The 19,338-nt window shown below is 47.2% G+C and overlaps 1 protein-coding gene across 1 annotated transcript in view; it reads right to left on the bottom strand.

The window, feature by feature from the left end:
• The window catches only part of CARD11 (caspase recruitment domain family member 11), a 50,541-nt gene that overhangs the window by 15,012 nt on the left and 16,191 nt on the right, over positions 1-19,338 (bottom strand). The window contains exons 10-18 of the mRNA XM_063143622.1: positions 16,845-16,896; positions 15,530-15,648; positions 13,768-13,871; positions 10,208-10,260; positions 9,551-9,662; positions 7,976-8,177; positions 5,891-6,017; positions 1,715-1,955; positions 326-422 (exon numbers count right to left, since the gene is read on the bottom strand). Coding sequence (XP_062999692.1) covers positions 326-422; positions 1,715-1,955; positions 5,891-6,017; positions 7,976-8,177; positions 9,551-9,662; positions 10,208-10,260; positions 13,768-13,871; positions 15,530-15,648; positions 16,845-16,896 — 1,107 coding nt within the window. The remainder of the gene's footprint in view (positions 1-325; positions 423-1,714; positions 1,956-5,890; positions 6,018-7,975; positions 8,178-9,550; positions 9,663-10,207; positions 10,261-13,767; positions 13,872-15,529; positions 15,649-16,844; positions 16,897-19,338) is intronic.

The following is a 19,338-nucleotide window of genomic DNA, read 5'->3' as shown; positions in this document are numbered from 1 at the left end:
TAGTGATGGCCACCAGTTTGGATGGCTTAAAGGGGGTTGGATAAATTCCTGGAGGAGAAGGCTATCAAGGGCTACTAGCCCTGATGGTTATGCGCTGCCTCCAGTATCCGAGGCAGTAAGCCAGTGTGCACTAGTTGCTGGGGAACATGGGTGGGAGGGTGCTGTTGCACCATGTCCTGCTTTGTTGATTCCTTGTCAACAGCTGGTGGGCCACTGTCTGAACAGAGTGCTGGACTAGATGGACCCTTGGTCTGATCCAGCAGGGCAGCTCTTACGTTCTTGTAGATCTTGAGGACCTTCTGGGGTTATGGAAGCCGCAACTTACCCGGTTCCCTCGGAGCGTCCCGTAGGAACTGTCCGTTTCGTCCCTGTTGCCTCTGTTCACGAGTCGCTGCAGCTTCACTAGGAGGAGCTGTTGGGCTCTGCAAACGAGGGTTTGGAAGTGTGTAGACGACGCAGGGCATTGACCATTGAGTAAATCATGGAAACAAAAGAAGCAGTAGGAAGAACTCAACCAAAGGAGAGGAAATATCTACTGCCCATCATCGTCTCCTAATGTTTTAGGCAGGGAACATCCCGTTCTTCTTCTTTCTCCTTCCCTTAGACAGTTGATGGTAGTTCGGAGGGGAGATCGCCAATCATAGCACGCAACATTCATCCCACCTTCGTCTCTGTTAAACAGGTCTCCCAGGTTTTAAAATGGTTTCGGAAGCCTGTGAATCCTGTTTGATGTAGCAGGTAGCGAAAGGGGTGCCATCATTTCTCGCCAGAATGCCCTAGAACAAGGCTATGCTTTGGGGATTCCAGGGGTGGGGGATCACTGAGGTGCCAAAGGAAATACAAAAAAGCCACCTACCTCCTGCTGATTGACACCTGCTGGCAAGCCCCTCCAGTGGAGGCTGGTGGCACCTTGGACAGCTCCTTTATTGCTCTGACTGGTTATGATTGAAACCTGGTGCGGGTTCGTAGCCCCACTGACATTGCAGCCACCAGCCTTCACTGAGCCCCTATGGGCAGTGACGCCCCCCACTCTCCAAATCACCCCCTTCCAGTCCTCCTGAACTTTGTAGCAAAAGTTTAAACTTTTGGCTTGGCTTCTAGTTATATGCATTCTTGGAAATTTGGAATCCGTCTCGAACACAACCATTGGGGCAATGTTCTCTTTGGAACCTGAAGGCAACAGGCTCACTTAGGGGGTGCAGAGTAGATTCCGAGGCACACAGTTTTCTCCTTGAACACCTTGCTGCTGCCTCCCGGGAACTGCTGCCTGAGGTGACTGCCTCATCCTGCCTCATGGTAGGGCTAGCCCTGCTGAGTTTCCTGCTTTTAACCTCTGGTGCTTTCGATTGATTGTTTATTGTGTTCTTTCTGTTTTGAAGATGGATTTTATCTTTGTGTTTATCGTACATCACTCTGAGAGCTTATAACTGTTGGGCAACTAATAAGTTTTAGAAACAAACAGTTATCCAGGCTGAGGCCTTTTGCAGCTTGAATACCTGGAGATGGCAGGGATTGAACCTTGGAACTTGCACTTGCAAAGCATGTGCTCTAACCACTGGTCTATCACCCCTGCCCCAAGAGACAGGCAGCGGACCCCTCACCCATCATGCCACTAAGACAGCTGAGCCTAGGACCATTTCGGCAACAAGTGCATTCTGCTTCATCACTTCCCGGTGCCTTCAAGCACAGCCCTGGAGATTCGCACTGTGCTCACCTGCTATAATTGGGGATGGTCCCTGTTTCCAAATCCTTGCCGGTGAAGGGGTCTACTCGGGCGCAGAGCCACTCACACTTCCCCTGGTTCATGGTGTCGAGGACATGCAGGATCTCATCACATTTCACCGACAGGGAGCAACAGTCCAGCTGACTGGAGATGTTCAGGTTCAGCCGGATGTAGAAAGAGTCTCCGGAGGTGATCAACCCTTCCTCGATTTCAGATAGCAGCTTCCGATAACCTGGAGGGGGGTGAAATCCAGTGATCTGTTGATCTTATGAACATAGGAAGCTGCTGTCGTGTTTCTCAGAACACTCTTACTTTTGGTGGGAGGCAAATGATGAGGCTTGCTAAGTAATCCACAAAGCTTTTATTAAGCAATAAAGTCTCTTCTACCTGAATAGAGTTAACTTCTTGGAAACTTCTTCTTAGGCAAAACTATGCAAACTAAGCAAGATAATTGTCTGCTCAAGAAGAATAGGAAGCTATTTTCCAAATGTCTAACTTCAGAGACCCTGGTGCGGAGGCAAGTTCGAATTGACTTTCTCACGCCTTCCTTCCGCCCCATGCGTTTGATCTTCTGGTGGACCCTAGCATCAGCTAGCTTGTCAGGATGCTCACCTCTGGAAGAAGGCTCACTTCCCACCGAGTGTGTAGGATTTGGCCTTGAGGAGATAAGCTCTGGAGAGGTCTGACTCCCAGCTGGGGAATTGCCCGTGAGAGCTTCCTCCCCCGCTGGTATAGGCTGGCTGGTGTCTGGCACTCCATCTTCTAGTTCTGAATCTGATTCTGATTGATCACCTGAAACATCTTCTCCCAAAACAGGGGCAGTAGGGTTAGACATGACAGCTGTCCTGTATTGCATTGGGCCATCGCCTAGCGCCATCTCATCTGAACTGCAGTCACTCTCAGCCCAAGTGGCAACGAGAAACAAAATCAGAGCTCAACAATGGGGCATATAACAACAACCCATGGTTTAAACAACCCAAAGTTCACAACCCAACAACAAACCATGGGTTCACTTTCTGGGTTCCCTTTTGTTTGTGGCTAACAAACCATGGTTTGTTAGCATGCCTTCATTCCCACATCACGACAACCTATTCAACAATCCACACCGTGGGTTAGCGTTACGTGTGAACCAGGCCGTTAAATAATTTGGAACAACTGAAGTTGTCTTATATCAGGTTGGGCCATTTGTCCATCTAACCTAGTACTGTCTACCCTATAGCAGATTCTCCAGGGCCCCAAGCAGAGAAGGGTCATTCCCATCTCATCCATTTTTTAACTGGAGATGCCGAATATTAAACGTTCTAGATGCAAAGCGTGCTCTCTACCCTTGAGCTATGGGGCTCTCATTAGACTGCCCTCCTTGAACCTAGCAGCTAGAGGACACCAAGAAACCTATCACCAGATGTTCTGCATTTATAAAAATCAAAAAACGGAGAACTCCTCATAAAGAGCAGTTAAGGTGACCCCGTTTTCTGATAGCTGTTCACCCTGATCCTCTCTCCATAAAAAGACACAGGTAAAAATCAAATAAAATCAAACACTTACATCCTCCATCCTTTAAAGTGCATTATGATTTTGCATGTGCGTGCTTAGTATAAAGTGCAGCTCAATCATTTCATAATTAACTCTAATTGGCACCTTACACAATCAGTATCTTGCTTTTTTGCTCCTGCCAAGTGTAGCATTCCTTTTTATGTTTGAAAACATAAAAAGGAGGTGTGGAGGAAGAAAGGGAGGCTAGTTTCTCAATGAGAAATGCAACTTTCCAAATTCCCCTGACCCCTGTCCTATGAGAGAGCAAGTACATGTTCCTTCGACGGGGTTTAAAAATGGATTTTAGGGAGGGTGGGGGAGGGACTTTTAAAGCATTTCCTACAAATTCCTTTCAAATTTATTTATTTATTTTTATTTATTTAAGGATTTTTATGCTGCCATTCAGCCAAAAAAGGCTCTCACGGCGGCTTACAAAAGTATTTCTTGACAGTCCCTGCCCACAGGCTTACAATCTAAAAGACATAACACAAAAGGAAAGGGGATTGGGAGGGAGGAGGAGGAGGGGGAAAAGGAAAGCAAATTCAGGCACTACAATCTTTTTTGCTCCTGCCAAGTGTAGCATTCCTTTTTATGTTTGAAAACATAATTGCTATGGGCAGCAGATATGTATGCGCTGGCACCACTGTAACTCATTTAGGTAACTTGTTTAAGTTCCAGCGGCTAAAACAAAAACAAAAAGCAGCAATCCAAGATGGCTGTGATCAAAACAATTATGTAATTGGCCATATATGTAAGGTGCAAATGGATGCGACAGTTCATAACGTCATTGGCGCTCATCATCATGTAACCATAGATGGCAGCTTCTCAGTTAAGAACCTTCCAGACCTAGACTGACTCTGCCCATCCTGTTTGGTCATTGGATCCTCCTGGACAGGCAGGAATATAAAAGGGTCTTCTTGATTCAGTTGAGCCTGGCTTAAGCAACAAGGTATGTTCCTGCATCCATAGTTTATTCTTTGTTCCAACTTTTGTCTTGCTCTTTGACCCTGCCCCTGGGTTTGACTGTCTCAGCTTACTCTTTGGTTGTGTCTCCTGGCTTGCAGGGCCGGCCCCAACAGTAGGCAGGGTGAAGCGGTTGCCTCAGGCAACAGATGCTGGGTGGTGGTAGCAAGGTATTGAAGCTGTGCACCAGGTGACCTGCTTTGTGGCCACTAAGCTAGCCTTTTGCCTTTAGGTGCAGAGGAGGAGGATGCCTCATCACCAGTGTGGAAGATACAGCCCAGTTGGCTTTTGTACATGGGATGGGGGAGGGCGCCATCTTGTTCTTCACTTAGGGCAGCAAAGTATCTTGAGCTCGCTTGGCCCATAACTTCTAATTCCTGGAGCAGACTGATGCTTCTACCCAAGCCCTGACAACCTGGCATTGTAGGTTCTTCACAAGTTATCCCTCAAGCTTCACTTTCGAAAGAGGAGACTCACGAACTCACCTGTGGTTCTGCGCACTTCCACATGCAAATTCAAGGAGTGATGCCATGATTCTGAACTGGCATTCTCTCTCTATTGACTCACACACATACACACTCTGCATAAAATCATAAATACAGGCTTGGAAGTGCATACCCTACATACATCAAAAAGCTATAACGTCAAAATGGAACATTCCCCATTAATCCATAAGCAGAGTTCGTAACTCACAGTCCAATATGCTTATGGACATTTCTGTCACCATCATAACATAAATTGAGCCCATTCCATTCCCAACGTCAAAAACCTCAACTCTGCCTCTGAACAAAACAGAGGAATTATGGGTCAACCGAATTGGTTTCAAGATTTCCCACGATTTCAATAACCCTGCCAGTTTTAGCAATTTCCATTTCAGCAAAAGACAACGCATCAAGCAATACTTCTCCTTGAGTTTCTAGACCTTAACCTCTTCAGTTATTTAGGACTCATTCCTATCAGATCTGCCCTCGATACTTATAAGCTTCCAAACCCAGAGACTTACAAGTATCCAGGGTATCCGGTGCAGAGCAGAAGCCATGGCAGAAGTGACCTTTGCGATCTTGGACAGGCAGCCAGTGTGGTTCTGTCCATGACGGCGGGGAGCTCTGACTCCTGGGTCCAAAGTAGGAGAGCTGTTGCAGATCCAGGAATCTGAACTCTTGCTCTCCCCATTCCACACCATAACTAGTCTTTGGGAATAACAATACCCATTTTCTGTTTAATCAAATGCCAAATCAACCACCACAAACTCTTGATCTTGGGGCACAGCTGTCAAATGCATACCCTATTTCTTCGATTCTAAGACGCACTTTTCCCCCCATATAAACATCTCTAAAAATGGGATGCCTCTTAGAATCGCGGGTCTGTCTTAGGGTTGTTGTTTTTCTGTTGGTGGTACTGAAATTAGTGTGCGTCTTTCAATCGATGGCGTCTTACAGTCGAAGAAATATGGGTAAGAAGTTTCCGTAAACATGTCCGTATTGCCAACATTTACCATCGTTTGAGAGAACAGGCAGAGAGTACTGAAAGACCAGTAGATTATTCCAGCAGCTAGGGGGTAGGGTGGGGTGGGGGTTGTCTTGCCCTATTTTCTTTTGACCTGGCCATATATTGTATATAAATATACACACTTGTCTAAAAGTTTGCGATGGACCACGTGCCGTACCTTACCTTCATGGTTCGATTTACAGTGCAGCGTAACGGGTCCACTACACCTCTGAATTATCCAGTGAACTTCTTCCTTTGTGCAAGTATCCAAGGGAACATTTGCATTTTCCCCTCTGATGCACCCGTCCACCTAGAGATACGAAAACAGCGTTATTCTCGCCTCTGAGGCAATTATTCCACCTATTAAACTATGTAGCTAACAGCGTTGGGGAACAAACAACCTGCCGTCTTTTTTTGCAATAGGGAGGATGCAACAGTTAACACTGATGATAGTCTCTGACTCTCTCTCTCTGTCTCTCTGTTGCTCCCGGTCTCTTGACTTTTAAATAGAAGCATGGACAGATTCATAACTCTGCTGGGGAATTCACGCCTGTCCTATAAATGCAACTACCGAGATGTAAGGAAAGCTGAGCCTTAGGGAAGCCTTGTAAACAGTGGGGCGACAAATGGGAGGGTTGTATCCCTCAAAAGTCGGCTGAACAGTACTTCAAATAAATAAATAAATAAATAAATAAATAAATAAATAAGGGCACAATCCTATGCATGTTAAGACAGAAAAAAGTCCTAGAACTCCCAGCATTTCCTAGCAGGCACTGCCTCTACTTTCTCCCTTCTAGGTGAGTAGCAATTTTTCCAGTCCTGGGATCCACATTTATTTATTTATTACATTTCTGTAGCTGAAGCCCTCTGGACAGCTCCCAACAATTAAAACCCCAAGGGCCATCTTGAAAGAGATATGCTGCCAGCTACCATGCATCTGTACATCATCTAAAACCAAAGAAAATGTCATTTTCTTTGTTTCAGAACTATTACTGTGACTTGTATCGGTCAGTCCCTTTTAAACGGTATGTAACTTCAATCCATTGCCTGATTCATAGACAAAGGCCGCCGTCTTACACTCACTTGCCCAGGAGTAAGCCCCATTGAACTCCATGGGTCTAACTGAGGAGTGGACATGTATGGGATTGCACTGTAAAATCCAGATTATTACTTGACTTAGATTTCTTGAATCAGATGCAAAATGTAAGAGAACTCTCTGTTTGAGAGCTCGTGCTGTGAGGGGCAGGGTGGTAGCTCAGTGGTAGAACTCCTGCTTTGCATGCAGAAGGCCCCAGGTTCGAATTCTGGGCTCCTCCTGTTTGAAGGGACAAAGAGAAGGTGATGGGAAAGAACTTTCCTTACCTAAAGCCCTGAAGAATCACTGCCAGTGAGGGTGGACAATATTGAGCTAGGTACATAGGAACATAGGAAGAGGTCTTAGACTGAGACAGAACCTTGGTCCATCTAGCTTGATATTCTTGACACTGACTGAAAGTGGCTGTCCAGGGTTTCAGGCATGATTCTACAAGTAGAGGGATGCCTGCTTTCGCTGACGTTTTCGTGGCAGACTTTGTAGCGGGGTGGTTCGCCATTGCCTTCCCCAGTCACAGTTACCTTTCTCCCAGCTAGCTGGGTACTCATTTTACCAACCTCGGAAGGATGGAAGGCTGAGTCGACTTGAGCCGGCTGCCTGAGAACCAACTTCCGCTGGGATCGAACTCAGGCTGTGGGGAGAGTTTTGGCTGCAGTAACTGCCGCTTACCACTCTGTGCCACACGAGGCTCTTAATCCATGTAAAAATCAATTTGTGCAAATTGCCCCTGCAATTTGCGCAAATTATGCCAGTTACAGGCAACCGTTGCATGATTCGCTCAAATTGCAACCGCAAATTTGCACAATTGCTTTTAATGCAAATTAAACACAAATACCCAGAAATCCACAAACTGGCTGGACTCGACAGAGAAGTTGGACTAGCTCCCAGGAAAGTGAGCCCAAATCCAGGGTGGGGGGGAATCGATTAAAACTTGTTGAGCTTCACACACCCCGGACGAATTCCTCTAGCATCGCAACAGAGGATTGGACCCGGGACCTCCCGCATGCAAAGTGTGACCTATGACCCATAAGCTAGTTGGAAAAAGAGTCATATTTGGCATAAGGCCATTTCCCATGCTAATAAAAAAGAAAACACACACAGAGACACAAGGCACAGAGAGTCCAGGGTGGGATGTTGTCACGTCAACGCCGACGCCTTATTGCCGAAACGCTCACCAGGAGCAGCTGGTGTCCCTCCCGGAGGCCCGCTTTCTCTGCTGGGGAATCAAGCTTGACAGAGTGGACAAAACTTCCGTATTGGTTCCCCCCCACGAGAGTGATCTCGGAGCTCAGGCTGTCTCCGTTCAAGACGATCTGTTGGACAGCGTGGAACGTGGTGTGGAGGCGTCCGACAGACGTCACCGAGGGACGGAACGGCCTGGGTCAACGAGAAGAGAGACGGCGTTCTCCTTGGCTCCTCTCAAGTCACCTGGGATTTTTAAAATAGGAACTCTGTGCCCAGGATAAAGGAGGGAGGGGGAAAGGAGCTGATGGCAAGATATACCCCTGCAACAACAAAGCTTGTTTTGTTTAGGTTTAATGGCCAGTAAATCAGACCCAACTCAGCAGGGTCACCTGCTCAGCAATTCTAGCTATCTTCAACCTAAGGCAGACCTTTGGCCCTAGAAAGAACCCAAAGCTAACAAAGATTTTGGAAAAGGTGTTCCGAGGCTGCAACCTAAAGCGCGCTTACCAAGAAGTAAGCTTTGCTCTGGTCTCTGTGGGCCTTCCTTTGCTCGGAACGAGCAGATGTAGGACCGGCTGCTAATTTGACTTGATCGATCCAACCAAATGAGTATCTTTGTTTGAATGTACCCAAAGCAGTGCCTTTTAGCCATAAAATAGAAGAAGAGATTGGGCAGGATCCAATGTTAGTCCAACCTAGAGTAGACCCACTGAAATGCGTGGGACTTAAGTGAGCCGTCCATTTCAATAGCTCTACTCTAAGCAGAACTGACATTAGGTACTGCCCACTAACTTGTTTCAGTCTTGATGGTGGTGAGGATGCAAATTGCACGTCAGATCGATGTGTTGGCAAGGTCCACTGAGTGGTCCTTCGGCAGAAGACCCTGTGAAATACTCTGGAGCTGTGCAAAGCAAGGCCTGTTCATTTTGATGAGACTTGTGCTGAAGAACTTCCCAGGGGATTGTGTGTCCATTCTAACAGATTTTTATATGCAAAGCGTATGCAACGGTCTTTATAGTCATTGTAAATTTTGGCCTGAATGCCAGGATCAGGACTCTGCAGAACACGCCCTGCCCCTCCTGAGGTCTGGCCTCCCCTCCTTTGCTTAACTTGGGGTTCAGTCCATGGCAGCATTTACACTACTGCTTTATAATGGTATTGAAGCGCACTGACAACTGTTGGGGCTCATGACAAATTGCACATACCATTTTCAAAGTGCTTTCATAGTGTTATAGCCTGCTTGGTGTTGATCTGGCCTGTGTGTTCAGTGAACAGTACAGCTTTTTCCTGCACCGTACCTCTAAAGGTTGCGTATATGAATGCTCCTGTGCAAAACAAATGCACCTTCCCTGCATATAGAAAAGTAGCAGGGTGAGGCTGAATGCCTCTCCTTACATGCTAGCTTTCAAGAGGCAAGTCATTTTATCCATGGGGGAGCTTCCTTATTGAGCTTCCCACCACAGGAGTACAACCCAAGAAAAGGGTTTTACTACTCAGTTCTGCTGATTGTATTAACCATCACAGAAAGCACTCTCTTGCAGCTGACCCTGCAGTCGCCAAAGTACCTCTCCAGAGAGAATTTCCTGAAAATGGAGTTGACTTGCTCGAGATCCAGGCCCTCGGACTGGTGTGAAGACGAAGAGGAAGGCAACGAGGAATACCTGTCATGAAAATCATCTGGAAAACAATGAGGGGGGGGGGAAAGGGTGTCACGGGTATCAAAGGAAGGGTAGATTGTAAATGGAGATCAGAAACTCTGAGCATACAACACCAATCCTGGCCCACTTGCATTGGCTGTGTGTGCATTTCTGAGCCCAATCCAAAGGTGGCTTTGACCTAGAAAGCCTTACATGGATCAGGACTGCGAAGCCCGATGGAGTGCCTCTCCAAGTGTGAACCTACCCACACACCAGGATCAATATCAGAGGCTTTCTTCTAGGTTAATCTGACTTCAACTCGAATGACGGGGCAGCGTCCTCCACCACCCCTGAACACGGCCGGCTAATTTAGGAGGTGCAGAGTGGGCCGTGCATGGCACACCAGTCTCTCCTCCAAAACGTCTTGTTGCCGTCTCCCAGCTTCTGCCGCCTGAGGCAACTGCTTCACTGCGCCTAATGGTAGGGCCGGGCCTGTAAAGTCACAAGGGTCAGCACCTCCACCCACCAGATGATGCAGCTTGAGGCATTCCTCTGCAAAAGGCACGGCATTCTCCAAGTCCTTACCTTCTAATTCCAAACCGTCGCAGCCAAAGCTGTCATTGTCTTCTTCAGTCAGGCTGGAATTAAGGAACAAAGATATATATATATATATATATATATATATATATATATATATATATATCTCCCCCTCTCACACACATATATGCAAAGACTTTTCACACATTGTAGCTTTCAGAAACAGGTAGCAGAAGGCTCAGAGCCAAAACGCCTATATAACGTAGGAGGTGGCAGGTAAAACAGCCAGACTGCGCCAACAGAGACAGGCAGGTGTGAAGAGAAGGTGCATCCTCCTCCAGGGAAGAATGCCCAGGGGGGAGCGGCAGATTGGGGGGGGGATGTTTCTAAAGAAATGTTGCCCCCCCCCCATCCATGAGGTTTCCTATCGGAGGGAATGCTTCTCTCTCTGGCAGTCCTGAACTGGTCCAGCTGCTCTCACTATTTCCAGCTCTTGCCTTTGAAAAATCCACCATACCTGCAAAATGTCAGAGGTGCACCGGAGGCAATACTCCCATCAGAAGGAAGTATTTTCAGGTATCACAGATGCAAAGGAGTCGCAGAGCTGTCCCGATCACCTTGTCAAATACAGTCAAATGCGTCCTGACAATTTCACACACATTTCCCCTCTGGGTGGGTCTTTCGTTCAGACAATCACAGAGTGACAGCCATGGTCTTGAAGCAAAGAAGACAGCCTTGCCCCAACCTGGCGTCCTCTGGATGTGCTGGACTCCAACTCCCATCATTCCTGGTGAGGTATGATGGGAACTGCAGCCCCACCTCACAGAGGGACAAAGTAAAAGTTGCACGTAATTATATAGAACATTTCCCCGACTTTTTAAAATAAAAAGCAGCCCCTGGGAGGTGGGGACGGAAGTGGAAGAACAGCTGGAATGGAGGAGGTACTTGAGCCTATCCACCCCAGCTGTTTTTCCAGTCTGTTTCTCCTGAAGGGAAAAGCCTGTTTCTCACAGGGATTAAAAAACCCCAAACCTTTTCTCCTGCAAGATGAACAGCAGATGGCAGAGTGCTGAGCGGAAATATAACCAAACGACTCTCCTGGTTGTATAAATAGTCTCTCTGGGAGACGGGTTATCGGATGGCCTGATGTATTTTTAAAGCTGAAAAGCAGCTCTCAATTGGATCGAGGCAATGGGAGAGGAGTTGCTTAACTCTTTGTCCCATGCAAATCCCACTCCCCAAAGCTGCTATTAGCAACTTTGGGGGAGGAGGAGAGAACAGTCCCTGTGGAGGTTTCATATCCAACTTCCAACCCCCCCACAAAGGAACCCCTGTGGAGGAATCCCTGCTCTTATCTCTGATCTAAGAATGGAGATAAGAGCAGACACGCTGGCAGTTGGAGACCTGTTAGATGAGACCCTCCAGGTATTGGTGCCCCAACAACTGGCAGGAAAAAGGGGGAGAAAATGACTTTTAAATGATGCATCTATACATTTAAAACAGTCAGAGTTGGGATTGGGTACACAATGGGCCTCAGAAACAGAAGAGAAAGAGGAAAAGACGGGGGAAGGGTGTTTTATTTGTTTCTCCATGTTGGGTATGTGTGTGTGAAAAGGAGCACCGCCACAAGTATACAGGAAAAGAGATTAGGAGAAAAGCATTCATAGATAAATAAAGCCAGGAAAACTCCACGCATAGAGGCCGGCCAAAACCAACTTTAAGGACAATGGTATCACTTTTGGCTACTCATTCTAGCTACTCATTTTGTTTCCTTTCTTTCTTCCCCCCCTAAATGGCCTGTGCATGCCCCCAGCAATTATTTTAGGCAACAGATAGCAGTGCGTATGAGGTTATTAATTTAGGGCTGAGTGAATGTTTGTCACTCCATTTGGCTGTAGAGAATTTGGGGGCACCTGGATCAGGCCGAGGGGAAAGGAATTTCAACTCTTTTTCAGCTAGATGCCAAAATAAGGGGGCGCGTGTGGGTAGAAGCTATGGGCTGTGAGAGTTCTTCTTCGTTGCCCATGGCACGGAGCTCCCATTTGCCCTGGACACCCTCTGGGATATTGCTAGGCAGCTTTGTCCCAGAGCATTTAAGGGGGTGGGGTTATCACAGGGGAGAGAAATTTGTAGCCTTCCAGCATAGGTGTGCACAGCACATTCCATTAGGGTGTGCACCCAGGGATATATTTTTATTAAAGGTGAACATTTATTGAATACTCAGTCATAAAGGGCATTATTTTTATTCATTTATTTATGGAACACTGTAGACACTGATGCCCTTCTCCTGGCAAAGAGGCTCCCACCCAGCAGAGCGATTCCATTTCATTCCTGCTTTCAGGAGCAATTGTGCTCTTTTGGTGGAAGCAGGTCTTTGGCGTGGCAGCAGGGCAGCTGGAGGGCCGTTCCCACTGCGTTTGGATCCCCTTCTGGATCCTTACTCAATCCCCCCCCCCTCAATTCAGTGCTTATTGCTTGAGACATTCGGGGGTCCCTGGGCAGACCTGGCACACCCCTTGCACATACCTATGCCTTCCAGTTATTTATTTATTTATTTATTTATTTATTTATTTATTTAATTACATTTATATACCGCCCTACAGCTGAAGCTCTCTGGGCGGTTTACAACAATTAAAAATAGCAAACATTAAAAGTACACAAAAATTTTAAAAACAGAAAAACAGTATAAAAACAACAGTATCCATTTAAAAACAGCAGTTCTGGGGTCCATGAAAAACAAACTTAACGTTGTTAAATGCTGTTAAAATGCCTGGGAGAAGAGAAAAGTCTTGACCTGGCGCCGAAAAGATAACAATGTTGGTGCCAGGCGAGCCTCATCGGGAAGATCATTCCACAGTCGGGGGGCCACCACTGAGAAGGCCCTCTCCCTTGTTGCCATCCTCGGAGTAGGCACTCGGAGGAGGACCTTAGATGTTTAGCGCAGTGTACGCAGTGTACGGGTTTTGGCTTTCACATGTTTTAGCCTACATCCTCCCATTGGCTATGCAGACTAAGGGAATTGTAGGCCAAAATATCTGGAGGCCCATAAGCGTGGCACCTCTGGGTTTTTAAGGGTCTCCCCCCACCGCTGCCTCAATGAACCTATCTTCTCATGGCCATTGTGTCACCAGCTGCTCTCTCTCCTCCTCTTTCTCATCATTTGCGAGAGCAAGGGGGGCATGGCATCTCCTGTTCCTCCTTCTCAGCACCACCATTGTCTGGACCAGAGGGAGAGGCCGGTGGACAAGCAGGTTGCCATGGTGAAGAGGAGGAGCAACTCCAGGGGGCTCTCATCAGTGGGCACCTGCTGGGGCGCCAGCCCTGGCCTTGTGTTGTTCACCACTGGGCTATATTCCCATTCCTACATGGGTTTCTGAGGATGAAGTCCACAGGCCACTGGGGAAGAGCTGTCATTGCCCCCACAGATAAGCCCCATTGTCTCTCCCTGCCACTGTGATCCCAGGGGCTGGAACAGATGTGGCTTCTCTTCTGGAATCTGGGCCCAATTCTCAATGCAGAGAACCCAAACTCACCTTTTCAGGGAATGGAGGATTATGCAACGTTTGCAAACCTCACAAATCATCCCTGATTGGTTCGGTGGCACCTACCTGGTATGGGGCGCGTCTTCTTTGTAACGCCGGACGATGGAGTCGTTCCCTGGAGGTTCTGGGGTCGTGGACATAATGCTTGGGTTGCGATTCCGTAGCGTTTGCTGCATTTCAACGAGCAAGGCCAGAAATAAACAAGCGAACAAAAGACAGAGCCATAACCCATCAGCAATGCTGTCCTTTGAGTCCAATGGGGTTCTCTCCTAGGTCAGTGTGCAAAGCCTTGCAGGCTGCTTAAAGATGCAATGTACTTTTCAGTGCATGTGAGTTCATGTCAGGGATGTTGAATCTCAGGACCGCGGGCCAAATTCAGCCTGCCTGAAGTCCCGATCTGGCTCTCCAGGTCTCCCCAAATGACCACGTTCCTTTACCCTGGTCCCACTCCCTTTTCCCTGACTACTGATCATTTGGTGGTTTTCTGGCCTCTCCGCCATTCTTAAAGGTTGAAATTGTTGGAAATATTGCAGCCTTGTCTCTAAGCTACAGGCAGGGGGCAGTGTTGCCACTAGTTCATGGGAATTTGGACATAGCTAGCATTAGGATCTCTATAGCCTACAGCGTGGTTTCCTGCTCCTCCCCCTTCCTCCCCCCACCTCTCTCTCTCTCTCTCTCTCTCTCTCTCTCTGACCTCCTCCATTGCTGGGCGCACAGGTGGTTGGTCTCTCTCTTTCCTATGTTAGAAGTGGACTGAAGAAACTGCTTGAAACTCTACTCTGTACCCGCATTTTTACGCCAGAACGTTGTGAGTAAACCATTTTACCTTTCCTTAACTATAGTAGGGTGCAGTCTCTTTTTTTAGTCCCATGTGCATGTAGGACTGGTAAACGCTCATTCTGTTCTGCCTCTTGTTTTTCTCTGCCAACTGCCCCGACTGAAATGTGGTATTACTACATTTACAACACTATCTGTGGTATTACACTGGCCTTTCTATTACTCTTGTTAGCAGCGCCCATTCAGAGCTGATTCTGTATTGCAGCAAACCCCAGGCAGCATATTTCTTGTCCATTGGAGGACTTCTTTTAATTTCCTGTGGGCAGCATTTCTTACAGTCCTCGGGCAAGGTGCTTTGGCATTCTTCAAGAGGTCTTTCATTAACACTCCACAACACCGTTCCCTCTATAACTAACTGCGCCCGCTGTGTCCATGATCACATTGTCAGGTAATGGGATGTCTACCTTGAGAGATTATGGGAATACATTCAAGCGGGGGAGAAATGGATCAGCCGGCGTCCGCCAAATCCCAGGCGCTCCCAGCTTCTAATGGCACCCTGTTCCTGACCTAGATTTGGCTTCTGGACATGAAACTGAAAGGGATCTAATGAAATAGCTTGCTTTTTTTTTTTAAAAAAGGTGTCAATTGCAATGCAGGAAAGGAGGAAAGCTTGTATTCCTACCTGCTAGGCCCGACTGTTAAAATGGATAGATGGGACTGTAAAAGCTGGGTGAAATATTTTTAAATAAATATAACCCAGCAATAGGATTTTTTTAAAAAGAAGAAAGGTTAATAAAGAGGACATTAAGGGTGCAATCCTATGCATATTTGGACAGAGAGAAGTCCTACAACTCCCAGCATTTCCCCAGCCAATGCTAGAAAATGTAGGACTTCTGTTGATCTACACATGCATGGGATTGTGCCCTAAAAGGGTTAAGGTTGCAGGCTGCCAAAGCCTTCGATTTCATCGCTGTTGGAATTACCCACACGGAAATGGCCCCCGGTACTGTACCGAGAAGGTCACTCAAGGGATGCCCCATCAGCGGCTTACAATTTTGCCAACTTCGCAGCTGCCCACAGAGGTGCTGATGGAAACAGGATTAGAAGAATTGGTGTCCGCCTGGCTGCTGTTGGTGTCTCCCCCCCGGTCTTCGTCGTGGCCTCGAACTGCTGGGCTCACAAATGAGAGAAATGGAATAAAGTCAGAGAGGACGAGATGCGCCCGTGTTATTGGCATTAAGTCCGTCTTTGATGGAAATCATTCTGTGCAAACAAGATTTCTGACACATGTGATTATTGCTCTAGTTTGCTTTGCCATCCCCCCAAGGTGTTGTCTTGAACTTTTCTTGCTCCAGGATCCAAGAAACTCGTTTGCTTCCTGGTCTTTTCCAACTCTTTCCTCTTAGTTCAACAACACCAGGGTTTTGGGGAACAGATCCAAGCAGAAAGATACACCAACGTATCAAGTGGACCCTTTGGGAATTCACACATTCAAATCGACTCTTAAAGTGGCTCTTTTCTCCTGCCCCACCAACCTCAAATATCAGCAAGAACCCATCAACTATATATTAAAAAATAATAAAAATAATGTCTACCTAATGACCTATGTCTACCAGACAGCAATCTGCCTGAAAATGCTACCCTGTTTTCTCTTTATCTCATTATCTTCTTCCTCCATAAAGATCTCCTCTGGTTCTGGGTCTTGGTATGGGCTGACCCTGACCACAACATTGCTTTGTGTAGGACTATTCCACATCTAGAGAGAGATGGGGGCTGTTGGCACTGCCTCTGTCCTCAATCCCCGCTTTCCCCCTCCTGATGCTGAGGAGGAAATGCAAGGTTTCTGGACAGCCATCCGGGTCCCAGAGGTGCCCTCAGCCTCTTCCTGGTGGAAGGAGACCAATCGTTGGTCTCCTTCCACCAGGCTCCACCCCCAGGTTGGCCCTGGATTGGCTGCGGAGCGATGTTACACACCAGAAGCGCTGTGTTGATGTCACTCCCTTTGAAAAAGTCAGGGTAAATCCCCAACTTTTTCAAATTGAAGCACCGCGCAGAAGCCTTGCCATGGCTGCGAACCTGCGCTTGCATTGTCTAACAGTCGGGGCACAGATCCACAGCCACCCTGGGGCTTTCCCCACGTGAAGATAGCCCCATGGAAAGCATAGCTTGGCCAAATGCCTATCCGTTTCAAGTAATGTTTGTAAATGGTTGCTCTCAGAGAGGGGAAAAAAGAACTCTCTTATCTTCTGGGAACCAGTTTGGTATTTGCCTGCCTGGAAACATTCGTTAGAACAAGTGAAAGAGCTTGTGCATTAAGAAGGAAGAGTGATGAGGCAGGGAATAGGGATGTGGGTTTTTTCTCTGACCTTGAAAGTCCGATGCTTTGCTCCACCTGACGGGGGATTTCATTCTTGGCAGCTGAAAAAGGACAGAAATGAAACTGAATTCGGGATATGTGTTAGAATTCCCCGTAAAGCAGACACCTCCCACACTTCCCCCATGGTGAACGGTAACTCCATGCCTCTCGTTCATAGAGGCAAAGGGGTAAAAGAAGAAGTATCAAATATATGGCAACTCCCATGGTTGTTTTTAAAACTAACAGGGATTGCGTTCGCACGGACATAAGGACATTCCACTAGGTAACTCCAGGGGACAGACTGGACATGCTGGAATTTGGGGTTGCCCAATCCTAATGCTTGGCGGTAGGGTCAGGGCTGGCAGAACGAAGCATTTGCATAAGAACATCAGAAGGCCCCTGCTGGATCAGACGAAATGCCCATCTAGTCCAGCGCTCTGTTCACACAATGGCCAACCAGATGCTGCTGACAAACCCGGGAGTAGGACATGGGTGCAACAGCAACTGATATTGAGAGAGAGGCCTACTTTTGAAAGCTTTCCCTTGCTCACGCCATGCATCGTTATGTCATGCTGTTCCCTTGCCACAAGACGTGGTAGAGGCCACTAGCTTACAAATGGATCTGACAAATCCATGGAGAACAGGACAACCGACAGGTCGTGAGCCACAAAAAGTAAACAGGGCCCTTGTGTTCAGAGGGAGGATACCCGTGTGTGCTACTGCTGGTGAGAAATAACGGACAATGGGGGTTTTATATTTTGACGCAAGTGACTTCGTACAACTGATTAGAAATGGTATATAATTGCCTTCCCCAACCTGGTGTCCTCCAGATGTGCTGGCTAGGGGATTTTGGGAGATGTAGTCCAGTTGCTGGAGAACATGGGTGGGAGGGTGCTGTTGTACCATGTCCTGCTTGTTCATCCCTGGCCACTGTGTGAACAAAGTGCTGGACTAGATGGACCCTTGGTCTGATCCAGCAGGGCTCTTCTGACGTTCTTATGTTCTTACCAAATGCATGTTAATGCCAGCTTTGAACCTTGACATTCAGTCCATTGGAAGTCCTCTTGGCTAGGAGGCGTGCTAATGACATTGTCATGGTGCACCAGAAAGTCCTGCCCTCCACGCAGGCTGAGGCCTACTCTGGTGCCAGTGGACTACAGCAAAACCAAAGTCTGGTCTCCAAAAACAAGTCTCTAGATCTACCACTGGAATTCTGGGAATTCTATTAGCGGCATCTGTTTTCTGAACAGGGGCAATTTTGCTTCTGGTAGGAATGACACGACAGCAAGGCAGTAATGGCAGCAAGGAAAGTTTCCAGAAGGCGATAAATACAGGCAGAAAGAAACAGCCTCATTCTTCCACTGTCACTAAATCGTTGTTAGCAAAACTTTTGTAGAGTTTCCCAGTGTGGGAGAAGATCCAGTTACTCAGTCAATCAAGCAGAATCAAGGACTTCACGCACGTCTCCCCGTACACTTGAATGAGCAAAAGACGTGGCTTAATTTAACTCCGAATTAGGTAGCTAATTTTGCTCTGGATCTTGGCTGACTTAGTTTCTATTATTCTTCCCAGCCAATAGGAACTTTTCCATCAGCCTTCTGCTGTCCATCAGCTTTTCCATTTGCACTGGGCTTAAAGTATTGCTCCAATTTGCTATTTTTTGTTTGTTTGCTTGTTTGTTTTGGTGGGTACTCCTGCCACTATCAAGGAGGCAAAGAAATATGGGATTCCGATCACAACAGCTCTGCTGAATACAAAGATGACATTATTTAAAGCAGCCTTCCTCAACCTGGGGCGCTCCAGATGTGTTGGACTGCATCTCCCAGAATGTCCCAGCCAGCTGTCTGGGGCATTCTGGGAGTTGTAGTCCAACACATCTGGAGCGCCCCAGGTTGAGGAAGACTGATTTAAAGCATCCCACCCAAGCTGACAATTCTTCGTAGCGATGGTTGTTTTGATCAAGCCATGGCCACTGCTTAGAGACGTAGCAGAAGGTGAATATGAGCACTGGCTTGCTGTTAGATGCACCCAGGCTACATTTCTGCTGGTGGCAAGGACTAAAGGGTCCAGATCCGGGCCCGATTCAAAGTGCTGGTATTAACATTTAAAGCCCTAAACGGCTTGGGGCCAGGCTATCTGAAGGAACACCTCCTCTCATATGTACCTGCCCAGACCCTAAGGTCATCCTCAGGGGTCCTTCTCTGCGAGCCCCTGCCAAAGGAAGTGAGGCAGGCGGCTACCAGGAGGAGGGCCTTCTCTGCTGTGGCACCCAGCTGTGGAATGAGCTCCCTAAGGAGGTTCGCTTAGCACCTACATTATATGCTTTTAGACGCCAGGTGAAGTCCTTTTTATTCTCCCAGCATTTTAACAGTCCATAAATAAATTTTAACTCGGTGTTTTAAATTTGTAATTTTGCATTGCTGCTGTTTTTATCTGGTTGAGCTTTTATATTGTATTTTATATTATGGTTTTATACTGTTGTTTTATACTTTGAATGTTTTTAA

Source organism: Elgaria multicarinata, chromosome 17 (assembly GCF_023053635.1).
Source record: "Elgaria multicarinata webbii isolate HBS135686 ecotype San Diego chromosome 17, rElgMul1.1.pri, whole genome shotgun sequence".
In the NCBI taxonomy this organism is placed as follows: domain Eukaryota; kingdom Metazoa; phylum Chordata; class Lepidosauria; order Squamata; family Anguidae; genus Elgaria; species Elgaria multicarinata.
This window is presented reverse-complemented; position numbering and strand designations above follow the sequence as displayed.